The sequence below is a fragment of the Xenopus laevis genome, chromosome 4L (assembly GCF_017654675.1).
Source record: "Xenopus laevis strain J_2021 chromosome 4L, Xenopus_laevis_v10.1, whole genome shotgun sequence".
Lineage (NCBI taxonomy): Eukaryota > Metazoa > Chordata > Amphibia > Anura > Pipidae > Xenopus > Xenopus laevis.
Genome location: NC_054377.1, coordinates 139,478,020 through 139,493,075, shown reverse-complemented (window position 1 = coordinate 139,493,075; position 15,056 = coordinate 139,478,020). Strand labels below are relative to the sequence as shown.

General features: G+C 41.7%; 1 protein-coding gene across 2 annotated transcripts in view; it reads left to right on the top strand.

Annotated features, from left to right (window-relative positions):
* The window catches only part of LOC108714704 (LHFPL tetraspan subfamily member 4 protein), a 92,350-nt gene extending 83,719 nt beyond the window's left edge, over positions 1 to 8,631 (top strand). Inside the window, exons 2-5 of one of the 2 annotated variants that reach the window (XM_041590877.1) lie at positions 1,713 to 1,949; positions 2,775 to 2,791; positions 5,245 to 5,357; positions 8,542 to 8,626. In XM_041590877.1, coding sequence (XP_041446811.1) covers positions 1,713 to 1,949; positions 2,775 to 2,791; positions 5,245 to 5,357; positions 8,542 to 8,578 — 404 coding nt within the window. In that variant the 3' untranslated portion in view covers positions 8,579 to 8,626. Of the gene's footprint in view, positions 1 to 1,712; positions 1,950 to 2,774; positions 2,792 to 5,244; positions 5,358 to 8,541 lie in introns of both variants that reach the window. The other variant, XM_018259155.2, reaches the window with a different exon arrangement.
* The last annotated feature ends 6,425 nt before the right edge of the window (positions 8,632 to 15,056 follow it).

Below are 15,056 nucleotides of genomic sequence, written 5' to 3'. Positions count from 1 at the left end.
CTTTCACACCAATATGTTTATCAGTCAGGTGCTATGACAGTATTATTTTTATTTTTTTAACTGTTATTAAAAGAAATTTGAATTGGCCAGGATGGGACTGTTTATATTCTCTGCTCTGCTGGTTCTGACTCCTGAAACAATGTAGCAGAAGGCAACTGACTAACAGATCCAGAGAAGAACAGACTTCTGCTCTGTTTCAAGAGTCAGCACCAATAGACAAAAATGAATAAAGAAATACAGGTATGGGATCTGTTTTCCAGAATATTCAGGACCAGCGATTTTCCGGATAAGGGACCTTTTCGGGATTTGGGTCTCCATCCCTTTTGTCTGCTAAAAAAGCAATTTAAATTTTAAAGGGTTGTTCACCTTTAAATTAACTTTTAGTATGATGTAGAGAGTGATTTTCTGAGACTATTTGCAATTGGTTTTCATTTTTTATTATTTGTGGTTTTTGAGTTATTTCGTTTTTTATTCAGCAGCTATTTAGTTTGTAATTTCAGCAATCTGGTTGCTAGGGCCCAAATTCCCCTAGCTACCATGCACTGATTTGAATAAAAGACTGGAATATGAATAGGAGAGGCCTGAATAGAAAGACGAGTAATAAAAAGTAGCAATAACAATACATTCGTAGCCTTACAGAGCATTTGGTTTTTAGATTTGAAAGCTGGAAAGAGTTAGAAGAACAAGGCAAATAATTCCAAACCTATAAAATATAAATAATGACGACCAATTGTAAAGTTGCTTAGCATTGGACATTTTATGACATACTAAAAGTTACCTCAAAGGCGAGCAACCCCTTTATGTAAACCCAATAGGCTGGTTTTGCTTCCAATAAGGATTAATTATATCTTAGTTTGGATCAAGTACAAGCTACTGTTTTATTATTATAGCAAAAAAGGAAAACATTTTTAAAAGTATGAATCTATGGAACGACGGCCTTTCCGTAATTTGAAGCTTTCTGGATAACAGGTCTCTGAAAGGACAGGGGTAAATATATTATGGATTGGTATAAAAGTTTGCTTACAGGCTTGGGTAGGCTCATACCAGCATTCCAGGAGATCCCCCAGTGGGCTTTAATTCTAGGCTTCTAGGCTAACAAACTGACCTAAATTCTCTGCCAGCACCATGACTCTTGTCCTTTCAAACAGGCCATGGAGATGACCCTCCTGGGTTGAGGTCGCTACCTGGAGATCAAACTTGGTTGAGAGCTGAAACTCTGTGCCATATATTCCTGGAAACCCGACCTGCCGGCCAATTAGGGTGATGGTTGGGGTGATAGTATTATATTCTTGGAACTCTAGAAGGACAACTTTTACCATGGTTTCATCTATCTGTATCCTTGATAAAAAGTATGATGGGCTTGAATTTTAACCTACACAAAGGGGGCCGAGACAAAAATCTCATATTAAGGCAACAGACCCCTTGTAGAATAAACAGATCAATGCTATTTGGCCAACTCCATGGATGACCTCACGGAACAATATCTGACTCCTTATTTGGATTCCGTTGGGACTTCAGCAGTGATGAATACATGGCACATGTATATGCTCAACCTACCAACATGGCTGCCTGCTCTGGGCTCTATTACTCTAGGACCCATTAAAGGATGTAGGCACTTATTATTCTATTACCAGCCTTGCTCCGATATTTTTGCATTGACCTCTCTGTTGCATTAACCATTAACCATGTTGCCATTGTGTTTGCCTTGCTAGCTGTCTGCTTGGTGCTGGCCTGCATGATATTCCCAAACGGGTGGGACTCAGAGACCATCAGAGATATGTGCGGAGACAAGACTGGGAAATACTCCCTTGGCGACTGTTCAGTGCGCTGGGCTTACATCCTGGCAATTATCGGGATCCTCAATGCCCTCATCCTTTCCTTCTTGGCCTTTGTCCTGGGGAACAGACAGAACGACCTTCTACACGAGGAGCTAAAGGCAGACAACAAAGGTAACAGTGAGACACTTCTTGGGGTGTTGGGGGTCTCTTGGCTGAGCTTCAGCCTGAAATCTTCTTCTCTACAAAGTGGTCTCTATTTTTTTCATTCACTGTATCAAATTACCAGTTTGCTCGGGCTAACCACACCCATTGAGAAGTAGTGGTTGGATTAATTATAGGGGAAAATTACCCTTTTATTGGAGGAGCCCATTTGCTGCCCAAGGTGAGGATCATGGGCTGTGTATAGGATGGTGATGGGACACTGAAATATAGTTTTCTGGAGGCCCAGGGTGGGATGCCCTATTGCAAACTCTTTAGAATGCATATGTGCGCCATATATCACAGTAAGGCAACAGACCCCCTTGTAGAATGAACAGAACAATGCTATTTGGCCATCTCCATGGACGACCACACGGAATAATATCTGACCCCTTATTCGGATTTTGTCAGGACATCAGCAGTGACGAAAACAGGGCACGTGTGTTGGCTCAACCTACCAACATGGCTGCCAAGAGTCACTTAGAATGATATTGCTCTGGGATCTATTACTCTATGACCCATTATAGGTTGTAGTCACTTATGATTCTATTGCCAGCCTGCTATTGTCCTGTGCCAGCTTACATCAATATTGTGCTCCTCTAGGAGCCAAAAATACCCCACTAATGCCATTCCTCTTATCTGGCAGCTAGTTCAAAGTCTATGAATACCGTATGCGTGACATGATCGTGCTTGTTTCATTCACACTGTGAGCATATTGCCTCCCAATTACCAAATAGTGAGAATCTTCTAAACATAATAAACACTTAAAATTGTCTTTTTCTTCTTCTTTTGTTTCAGATTTTGTTGGAACTGCGGTAGGTCAATGCAACATATTCTTCCCCACCCCAGTGCCCCAACTGTTCCTTTGTATCCTCATCTCACCCAGCAAGTTCTTGTTCCATTAGTGCTTTGTGTTTGTAGCAGATTCTCCTCTTAATGGGGCACCCATGATTTTTTTAACCCTTAGAAACCCTACTGGCGAGGGGATACTCAGATAGCTTCCACCTCCCTGTTCTGCTTGCTGCTTCTGTGCTGAGCAAGGCTGATTTCAGGGTAGGGCAGAGAGTCGCCACCAGCAGAGGGGGCTTTGTGAAGCATAAATGTAGATGAAAATACATATTATATTGAATAACAATTATACACCCTGGTCCCCAAGCTGTTGCTGAAGTCTAAAGGCCGAGCAGTGATGCTTGGACATGTATTTTGACAACAGCAGCAGGTTGGAAATGGTGTATCCCACAGATGAGTCCCAATGAAGTTCGGGTGGCACGTATTGGTTAGCAATGGCAATGCAGCTACAAGTAGTTGTATTCTGGTAGCTTCCATGACCAGAAAGATGGAGGGCAACTGGATGAATGCAAAAAAGTAGCTACTGCTCAGCAGACACTTTTCTGGGGTGGGGTTTAAATTAAATAGCATAATGGAACTCTCCGTACCATCACCTGACGAAGGGGGAACGCCCTCCGAAACGTTGTTGTTTGCAATAAACTTACCAGGGGTAGGACCCCGGTTTAACTAGCTCCGTGTGCCAGACCTTTCTCTTTTTACTCTCCGTACCAGCAACAACTCATTTGTTTTGAAAATTTATTACCTATACTAAGAACAACTGTACAGGGACATTGAAGGTGTCGTGGCGCTTTAAATTTAAACAAAGGATAAATACACTGTTCATAGAGACAGTTCTGTAGGGATGAAAGCTCCTTCTAGCAAGAGAGTTATAATATTGAAGATGTAGGTGTAATGACTAGTAGTGGCCATAAGAAGGAACATGAAATTTAAAGAGGGTTCTAGAGTCGAGAAGTGGATAAAAAGGAGAGAAAGAACAGGCAGGGACTTATTTGGGCAGAAGGATGGGCCTGTGTAGGGCTGTTTAGGCCTTGTGTACTTGAAATGCCAGAGGCTGTTCTGAATCTCAGTCCAGATATGTTTAGTGGAGGCAACTTAGCCAGAGCAGGGTTAGCTGTGTCATAGCCCCCCATAGTGGTGATAGTTATTAAGTGATTAAGGGCAGCTCTAGCACCAATGAATGAGAACCAAAGGGGACAGAGCAGGTAGAATTGATACCCTAGTGTCCTAGAGCCCAAGGTGGTGTTGATAGGCCCATGAGACAATTGTCTGGCAAGGCTTGTACTGGAGGCTTCTGCCCTGTTATAGGGGGTAAGTGAGGATTTCCCTAGAGAGAATAGCCAGAGGCTGATGTGAGAATGGCAAGGGGGGGGGTACCTGATGCTTAACTAACACTGAATGACGAAAGACAACTGAGCCTGTCTGAATGTGAACTAACCTAACTGTCAATATCATGAATGGGATGAGGTGGTGCAGAATAAAAGGCTTGTTGGCTGCAAGATCTTGGTGAATTCCCAGATATCTAGCACAAGGGGTTGCATAATGATAGAATAAAATACTGAAGAAGCAAAATGGCAGCAGAGAAGAGTCCTCTGGTCAGTTCTATTCTAAGCACTTTTGCAATGTACAATCATTAGTTGTTGTTTTTTTTTAATTCCAAGATATTAAAGGATACATGTGCTGTTAAGGGTAGAAACGCATGCGTTGTGTTCTAAAGAAACAGGAAGTGAAGGAGAAATCGCAGGTAAGAACTACATTTATCTGACTGTCGGATGAAAACGCAGCGCGCTAACATGAATTAATTTTGCTACAGCAGCACCTGCTGGTCATTTTCTGACCATTCTGACCACAAAATAGTCAAGGAAGTTGTCAGGAGAAAGAAAGAGGCCTGGTCTGAGGTTCTTCTGGTTAGGAAATACAATAGAAACCCTTCTCAAATCTTTCCTAAACAGAAGAACATCAGAGCAGCCTCTTTCTTTCACCTGACAACTTCCTTGACTACTTGGTGGTCAGAATGGTGGGGAAAATGACCAGCAGGTGGTGCTGTTGTAACAAAATTCATTCATATTAACAGGACATGTATCCTTTAATATCTTGGAATTAAAAAAAAATAACTAATGAATGTACATTGGAAAAGTGCTTAGAATAGCACCATCATCAATTTTACATTCACTTATTTTAATGGTTTACTTATCGGTTAAAGAACACAGATCAGTGACTAGGCTTATTGTAGGGAAGGGCAGAACAATTATATGCTGTGCCCCCCCCCAGCTCCCTTGATTAGTTTTTTTTTTTTTCGTTCCCCCAACCATGTTGGGACCCCAGCCTTCCTGCACTTCTCCCCTATTCTCCAACTCTTTGCCTTTTCCTAAAAAGAATAACATTCTAGAGATGATTTACCGCTATTTTCTTTTTCCTCCAGCCGTCCCTCCAGAGCAACCCTGTAGAAACCAGGGCAAAGCTGGAGGGCTGGCAGCCAAAGTGTATCCCTCCTTCCTTCGGGACTGGACTGCCAACTAACAGCTACCTAGCCAGGTATATAAGGACAACGCCTGCCCCTTATTGGCCACTGTGTGCTTGCCGAAAATACTGAATCAGATACAGATATCCAATGAGAATGCAGTCTGACTCACAAGCAGAATGTAAAATAGTGGTCAGGGGTGTAAAGTAGATTTCTGGGCCTCGTCCACCCCTGTGAGCTCTGTCTCCCCAGTCTCTCTGCAGCTGAAGAACATTAGGGCCGGCAATTTGCATATTAATAAAGGCAAGTTTGGGAGAATATTGCATGATCCAAATGGATCACAGTCAGGCTATCCTGATAGAAAGTCTGGAAGCTCATCAACTGACCCCAAATACCTGCAGTTCCCCCTCAATCCAGCAAAATGAGTGGTGGGCCAGACTTAACCATTCGTTTTTAACGGGAAACGATAACCATGCAGCCAAGTGGTTGCAACATTTATAACTAAGCTGCAATATTTTTAAAGGGGAACTATTGCAAAAATGAATTTAATATAAGCTTCTTCATACTGAAATAATAAACTTTCTAAATACAATCAATAAACAATTCTGAAATAATCAAGTTTATCTTCACTATCCCTCTCTCAGCATCTGTTTCTCTTCATTCTCTCTTCATGCAGCAGTTGGGTGTCAGATCCCTTCCAGATGAATTAGAGCTCACTCAAATAACTGATTCTAGTACAAACAAAATAACTGCCTTTTGCACAAATTCTGCATGTAGAGAGATCTTCTAGGCGAAATAAGATATATTGGATCTAACTGTCAATTAATATCTGCCCTCACTGCTGCATGAAGACAGAATGAAGAGAAACAGATGCTGAGAGAGGAATAGTGAAGATAAACTTGATTATTTCAGAAACGGTACAGAAATTTTAATTGATTGTATTTAGAAAGTTTCTTATTTCAGTATGACGAAAGCATGAAGTTATTCCGTCATTATTGATGGTTCCCTTATAAGAGTGCTTTCATTGCATGTCCCAGAGTCCAACCTGTGAGCAGTATGGCACTCAGGCTGAGCTCGGCAGCGGCAGAAATGGCAGTTGGTATATAGTTTAGTGACATGGCAGCAAGGACAGAAACCAAGAGCTGTAAAAATCAAGAAGATTATCCCTAACATTACTCTGCCCACATCAAGCTTTGGTTATAGAGAGAGGTCCCTGAGGAGAGAGTGACCCCTGGTGGCCAGATAAGACAATAGCACCCTCTTATGATGGCGTATAGACTGAAATGTAACAATAAGCTCAAAGTTCAGTGGTTTCTACCCTGCTCCCTGGGCCCCTGTAATGGTGCGTGTTCTTAGAATATCCTCAGGGCTGAATCAATAAGCAGATGAGTCGCTCAAACAGACCTCCAGTGCTGCCTCGGGCATATCTTTATATATATTTATTAATCATGCTCAGGGGGGAGGGGGCTGGGTAGCAGTAGCTCCCAAATTGTGGGTCTGGTTCTCCTAGGGACCCCAGCCTAATGGCCACTGAAGGTGAGACTGTCCTAGATATCCCTATAAGCCCAGTATGAAGGTTAATTAGGACCAGATCAGTAATGTAGGCTGAATGGCTGATTCAGAAGTGTATTTCCGTATCTGGAACCTTTTCAAGAGCTAAGGGCGGTTCTGACTCGCTGATCTAGACTATAGAGATTGTACAGAAATAGAGTTTAGAGATTGTACAGAATAGACTAAAGAGATTGAACGGAATAGTAAATAAATGAATAATAAAGATAAAGCAACTTGCAGAAAGCAGAGGGGCCCTTGTTGAGAAGTAAATCACATAAATCAGAAATATCCAAGCCTCAGATATTGTTAAACTACAACTTCCAACATCCTCCCAACAACTTTAGAAGACAACAACTGAAGATAATATGTTCTTTGTAGGTTTAGCTATATTTTTTACTCCAAAGTGGCTCCAGTGATGCTGGGGGCTAAGGTAATTGCTCTCCCATCCCTGCCCTTTATAAGCCCTAACGCATTGAGTTTTAAGGATCTGTAAGCTGTGTCTCTACATTTCGGTAAACTACAGCTCCTAGCAGCACCTTACAGGCATTACAGAGCCCCGTGCATGTATCTGTAAGGCTCTGGATGAGGCTTATTACTTTTAGGGGGTGAGCCCTCTCAATAGTGTGAAGGCAATACACTGTAAGCAGTAAGTATAATATATCCTAAAGAATAGACGCCAGTGGTTCTTTGAACATCAACCAGAATTTACTATAATAATATAATTATTATTACAAATCCACATAGGAGAATATGGTAGCAGTACAGAGCACAGTCATTGAGTAGTCTATATATACTCACAAGCAGACACATAAACAGCAGGGCATACCTTTCAATAAAACACCAAGAGGACCACATACCATCCACCCAGAGTCTCTCTTCTTCCTCAGGGGACTCCACTGTCAGGTGAACCCAGATGGGAACTATCAAGTCCTTAAAACCTGCACTCTGGTTCCCTTTCTAGGCAAGAATGCCAATGGGGATCTAACCCCTTCTAACACTCCTTGGTGGAGCCAAGAGCTGCTCATCTAAATAGCCCTGGACCTGCCTATTTCTCCTAAAGAGATCTAGCTGTCGCTTACTAGTGCTGCACTAACTATTGACTCCCTTCCACTTAAGGGAGTCTTTGGCAAAAGCCTCTGGCAAAAAGCCCCAAGACTGCATGGCTCATTCACTATATAATATTACACAGTGCCACCTAGTGGCCAAACTTGGGAAAGCTATGAGTCAGGCTTTGACCCAGGAAGGGAAGAATTACTCCCTGCAGTAACTAACGGCCCCTGTAGTTGCCAAACCTTAGCGGAATGCACAATAAATGAAGACACCATTTATTAGTCCCCTACATATCCATCACACCTTCTCATATGTTATAGTAGATAGTGTAATGTGTAATATTGTGCATGGGGTATAATAAGTATATGTGTGTGGGTGGGGTGTGGGATATATGTCAGCATGGGGGAGGGCAGTTATTGGTACATGTGACACTTCTGTGCCCCCAGAACCCATCTCAGACAAATACAGCGCCAATTCCATTCTGTATCACCACATTCTACATTCCTTCCATATTTAACTGCACCATCCTGTTTGTTGTAGGAAATTCATTGGTATTGATTTGGGGAGTTTTCGACCCCCTGCCTTCATTAAACCCCACCCATGCACCCAGTTCTGACATATGGGATGGTCTAATCCTTTTTCTCTCTTTCTTTACAGAGGATATAAACTTGACGAAAACCAAGTGAGGCACTAACACTCTCTACAGTGCAGAACAAACCCCAACTGGCTCCCCCCCCATTATTCCATGAGTATTGTAAAGCACCCGCTCTGTCTTGCTCTCCTGTGCCAAAATGCCTTGGGCCCCCCTACCCTTCTGGTACCACATCTCAGCCTTGAAGAGAATTCTCCCCTATCCAACATGGTGCCTGCACTTCGATCAGACTCAAGTCCCTTTTGCTTTGGAAGAACCAGCAACTCTGCCTCTTTCTGCCAACTATAATCATGGATGTACATAGGAGTCAGGGGGCACCAGACTTCCAATCAAAAATTGTTTACCCATAATCCTCTGCTTTTTTGCCCTTAAAATGAAAAAAAAATGGAGACTTTTCGGACCCCTTACTTTGCAGTTTTGTAAGGAAATTTAAGCTGGGGGGAGAGATTGAACCATTTATACCTCTTAGCACCAACTGAACTTGAATCTTCACCCCCTCCAAATGAGGATGTTAAATTTAGCAGCGAAAGTTTAAAAATAAAAAAATAAAAACTCTCCACCATCTTTGTACATATGGAACCAGAGGACAGGCCGATCTTTGGCTCAAAGGGATCGACCGGCCAGAAATCAGGAACTGCCTTTTGTACAGTGCAAAGTGTCCACCGACAGGCCGCGCCGAACTGTTTGTTATTTTTATTGTAATTTGGTCTTTATCTTCTCATAACAGGGTACAAACTAAAAAAAAAAATGGGATTCTAGATACATGTTACATTAGCACTACTGAGTCGGAACTGATCATCGACGTGTCTTTTTTTAAACATTTTTTGGGGAAGAGGTGAAAGAGTCGCCACCGGCGAGGCAAATGCTCTGCATCTCTAGATAAACAAATCGAATATCCTCAGGTGGATAAAAAAAATTACTCTCAAAACCAAATTTATAGTAGAATAGCACGTTTATTACAAAAAAGAATCAAAAGTATGCTTTTTTCCATATATTGAAGATATACGTTAAATTATGGATACATTTTATTAATAGAGCACCAATGTATTATTGCAGCGATATACAGTAAGGAAGGAAAAAGAGTATTTATCAAAGGAAATGAGAATTATTATTATTATTATTATGATTAATAATAATAAGGGATTCTGTTAAGGGTGTAGTTCCTTGCACTGCACAAAGTGGGAGCAGATTGACCAGAGTGAAAGAAAAATATATTGAATTATAATAGATTAGTCTCCATTTATTTTCACTTATATAGACAGTAAGCATGAAGGCAAAGCTTGTTGTGTGCGCAGGAAGTTAACTGCTGTATGTTTTCATGTATAAGTGAGATTCCACATTGCTTGCCACTCTATATTCTCCTAAAGTTGCTGGTGCAACAGGACCCCCTAGTGGTCATTAAAAAATGTGCCATTTCCTTGGGATCGTATGGGGGATTCCCACTCGTATTCATAAAGGCAATAATGCAGAAGAGGAACGTTTAGTGCACACAGGAAGTCATGCATCCATATATTACTGTATATGAAAGTTAAAATAAATGAAAAGCTAAGGTTTACTTATAAAGAGTGTTTGTTTGCCCTTGGAAGGAAAAAATTCACCAAAAATTATTAATTTCATGCATTGAGTCTCTAAAGGACAATTGTGTTACGCAACAGCATCAGTCCCAATGTTTTGTTTCAGTAATTATGTTTTTTAGGGGGGAGATGCATTATATACAGTAGACTTAAAGTACAGGGGGAGGGAGAGCGGACAGTACGGTAATATGATCAGACAGCATTTGTGTCACACTTAATATGTACAGAGGCCCAAGCTCCTCTCTTTCCAACAACATCACTGGGAATTGCAAAGAGCTTAAGTAGGGAAGTGAATGTAGAGGAACAGAAGACTGCAGGCTGGTGAGAGAAAGATGAACAGAAAAAAAGGTTAAAAGACAGTAAGCAGAACTGCAGGCAGAAGAGGAAAAGAAGGACTGAAGAAAGGAAGCCAAGATTGATGCAGAGGAAATGAGCAGAGAACAAAGAGCTGCAGGACAGGAATGAAGGAATGCCGGCAGGAGAGGAAAGGAAGAGCAGAGAAGGCAGAGCTGCAGGACAAGAAGAAATGCAGACAGGAGAGGAAAACAGAACAGAGAAGGTGGAGCTGCAGAACAGGAAGGAAGAAATGCAGGCAGGAGAGGAAGGAAGAGCAGAGAAGGTGGAGCTGCAGAACAGGAAGGAAGAAATGCAGGCAGGAGAGGAAAAAAGATCAGAGAATGCTGAGCTGCAGGGCAGGAAGGATGGAATGTAGGCAGCAGAGGAAGGTAGAGCTGAGAAGACGGAGCTGCAGGACAGGAAGGAAGAAATTCGGGCAGGAGAGGAAGGAAGAGCAGAGAAGGCAGAGCTGCAGGACAGGAAGGAATGCAGACAGGAGAGGGAAAAAAACAGAGAAGGTGGAGCTGCAGAACAGGAAGGAAGAAATGCAGGCAGGAGAGGAAGGAAGAGCAGAGAACGCAGAGCTACAGGACAGGAAGGAAGGAATGTAGGCAGCAGAGGAAAGGATGTGCAGAGAGGTGGAGCTCCAAGACAGAGAGAAAGAAATACAGGCAGGAAAGGAATAACAGAAAACCAAGTTTGCAAAAGAGAAAATTAGCAGAGAAGGAGAAGCTGCTAGGCAGGAAGGAAGAGCTGCAGGCATAGGAGGAAATGATGGAGAGAGAAGGAAGGGCTATGGAAAGTAGAGGAAAGGAAGAGAAGAATGGAAGGGCTGAAGGACAGGAAGGAAGGAATGCAGGTCAGATCAATAAGGAAGAGCTAAAGCAGTGATCCCCAACCAGTAGCTCGTGAGCAACATGTTGCTCTCCAACCCCTTGGATGTTGCTCCCAGTGGCCTCAAAGAAGGAGCTTATTTTTGAATTCCAGGCTTGGAGGCAAGTTTTGGTTGGAAAAAAAAACAGGTTTCCTGCCAAACAGAGCCTCAATGTATGCTGACAATCCACATAGGGGCTACTAAATGGCCAATCACAGCACTTATTTGGCACCCTAAGGATATTTTTCATGCTAGCGTTGCTCCCCAACTCCTTTAACTACTCAATGTTGCTCACGGATTCAAAAGGTTGGGGATCCCTGAGCTAAAGGAATAAAGCCAAGATTGCTGAGGGGGAAACAAGCAAAGAAGAAGGAGTTGATGGATAGAGCAGAAAGGAAGGGCTACAGGCACGAGAGGAAGGGCGCAGTAGGATCGAGCCAGCCTGTTTGTAAGCTAGCAGGATATCAGTATTTTCTTACAAGGGAATCAGTATTGCAAATTAAAAGTGTTGTTTCCATTCCACATGCAACAAAGCTTTTGAATAGCTGGGTATTGTCTAGAAATTATGTTATTAAGAGCTGGTTCGCACCAATGTTTTGGAATTTGTTGGGTTGTGGTTTATCTGTGTGAACACCGAGAGGAAGGAAAGCAGCACAAATCATCACACTGTGAATTTGCACAGAAAACTGAATGAGAAACAAAATCAGTGATGTAACAAGCTTAACCAAATTCATTAATAGAATAGAATCTCAAAGCAAAATGACGGGTGCGTCTAGTTTCACCATCACAAAATTAGCTACAAGGGGGCATTCACCTAAACGATTCATCTTGAAGTTTGTTGTAGGCAAAAGTAACCTTGATATTGGTTTTTGTTTTTTAATTAACATTTCTACAGTTATTTACATTCTACCGCTATCCGGCCTGGGCTTTTAACTGCTTTATGGTTGCTAGTGATCAGACATTAGCAACCAAAAATAGGTCAGAAAGTCAGGTTGGTTTTCAAACTGTGTGTGTTGTGTTTAATAAAACACTTCTCTTCCTAACATGTCTTCTGCTGTTTTCTCCTCCGTCAATTGAATAAATCTGTTTAAAATCTGCTAAATTAATGAACCCACAAAAGACAAAGTTGCCTTTGACTAGGCAAAGCATGTTTCGGGGCATTGTCCTACAACTGCTTTCCATGCTGGTCAGTATTGGACTAGGCCTTCAAGGACTCACCTTAATATTGAGTGCCCAACAATTACACTAGACAACCAAATAGTAGGTTACATAGGTTTATGGTGGAACTAAGAAAGGGTTGATGGGAAAGGTCCCACGCTTGGGTCCACTAGGGGTTCCTTTGGTGCTCAGGCCAGTGCAATCCTGGATATCATTAATTGTAAGTCGGGGAGGGGCTAGATGTTCTGTAAATAAAATGAGTTTAGATCTATGGATCTTCATCATCAGTTTCCAGAATATATTGTACTTTACCTTGAAGTTACAGTGGCTTTGTTGCATATTATCATTGTTACTTTAAGGGTATGAGAACTACAGTATGAAAGATAGGTATGGAAAGAGGAGAAGGTGAATTCAGGTGAGGATGGAACGATAAAATAGAGGCCCATTGAAAAGATTTGACAATAAGGAATGAAGCACTGGTGATCAGGTAGCCTCCTCTGGATTCTAACATCTAAACTGGTTTGTAGATGTTTCATTTTGCAGTTCATTGTGTTGTAGACTATGAAATGATTTGTAGGACTTAACTTATCGCCTCCAAGTTCAACCTTTTACATTGTAGGCTATTTACATGGCTGGCCCCCAGGTACTGTTTGATATGGTGTTTACAAGTTTGTCTAAGATCCTTGTTCTTCACTGCACAGTTAGGAGGACATCTTCGTCTTCCCTTCCTCTATTTATGAATTGGAAAGCAGATGTTTTGTTTCATATAATCTGTGGCAGGGAATGTTAACAGGATTACATTTTGAAAAGGTGCCTTTTCTTTATATATTACAGGTGGAAAGTATGAATCTAGAAGAATAGAACAGATGAATTGAGTCCCAGAGGTTGGTATGAGGGCCAATTTAGAGCTAATACACATGAGTAAAGAATACAACAAAGATCCATTGGGTTGTAGAAGAGTAGAATCTCCTTAGTTATCCCCAGTTCAGCATAGGAAGTTTATTTGAGTCACGGCAGCCATCTGAGGCCCATGTTTATTAGGAGACAACATGGCCTTAACTTGGTCCATCTGACATATTACAGCTAAGTTGTATTGTGCAACTGTCACCATCCCTACAACCACTGAAGAAATATTATTGATTTGTATGAGACTGATGGGTCTTTCCGCAATACATCATCAGATTATGTTAAACTACAACTTTGTGCAACCGTCAAGTTTCTTCTTAGTTGACAGTGTTTAAGGATCCTTCAGATCACCATCAACCAAAAATCTTCAGGCCCCTTTTATTTTTCATGGCCCAGCTGGAGTGCTTTAGGAAATCCAGAGCACTACACTCCTTTAAAGAAGAGTGGACAACAACATGACCTCTGGTGTTTCGTGGAGACTGGGACCTAGAAGTTCTTGGGCCTGTAGGTAGCTCTAAATCCAGGGAATTTGAAGAGAAATAAAACTGTCATCCAAGGATACTGTATAACTCAGCAGAGATGTGACTATTGAGTTATCTCTTTAATCCATCTTGTGAACTTGAATCTCACACGCAACTTTAAGAATGTAAGCAGTGCGTCCATTGCTCTCAGACCGACCCTAGTAGGTGTTTAGACCTTTTTGTCTAAAGATGCCCTTTTATGGTCCAATATTTGTTGTCAGCCTTAGTCATTGTCTTTGTGGAAGTTAAATATGTGTTTTGGCCCCGGTCAAAAGCCCCCATGTGCCATTCGCTATAGGCTAGCCCTCCATTCACTGCTTTTCAATGTCCAGGTACCTCCCTGTGAAAAGAACTCAGTAACACTACCAACTGTCAGGTCTCCCAAATACACACACACACTGTTGGTTGGTCTAATGACACTAAACTTCTATTGGGTTTTATACATATTGTGTAATGTAATATACAATGTACAACTTTCTTCCAGTGGATCTTCTCAACCCATGGATAGAGCTCTCTTTAGTGATGAGACTAAGCCAGCCGTACCCATTGTCTTTCAGCAACCCCCAACCCCAGCAGAGCTCCTTTCTAGTTGGAACTGGGAGTCCAACACTAACAGGTTCTTTTTGACCTACACATGTCTTATAAGGCCTCCCATCTTGTCTTCTGATCCATTCTCCCTTTCTATGTCTGATGTGACTTTGCAAAGCCAGGTGCCAAATATTCTTCACAACAAAACCAAGTATTTTCTTAAATGTATTTTTCTGTCCTTGTCTTGGGAACCCTGTGCATTTCTGGTATGTGTCAGTAGAACCTGCTCCAACCACTTTCTTTAAAAATAAATAAATAAATAGAAAAAAACAATTGTGGAAAGAATCTGTAGATGATTTTGTTGGGCTGCCAGAAGCCAATAAAAAAATCACATGAATAAAATAAAAGCCTGTGGCTATAAAAAGAGACTTGTGGATGGAGGATTTATTCCCTTGGCATGTGAAAGTGACTTGGCACAGGGAAGCTGATAGTTCTGGTCAGGTTTGGAAGTTTTTCAATTGGGGTGGAATTTACCTATATGTTTCCAAAGGCTGTGGAGTAAGGGTCCTGGGCACTTAAAGAAAGATGGGGATCCAATCCAATGTACAATTCAAAGTTGTTTG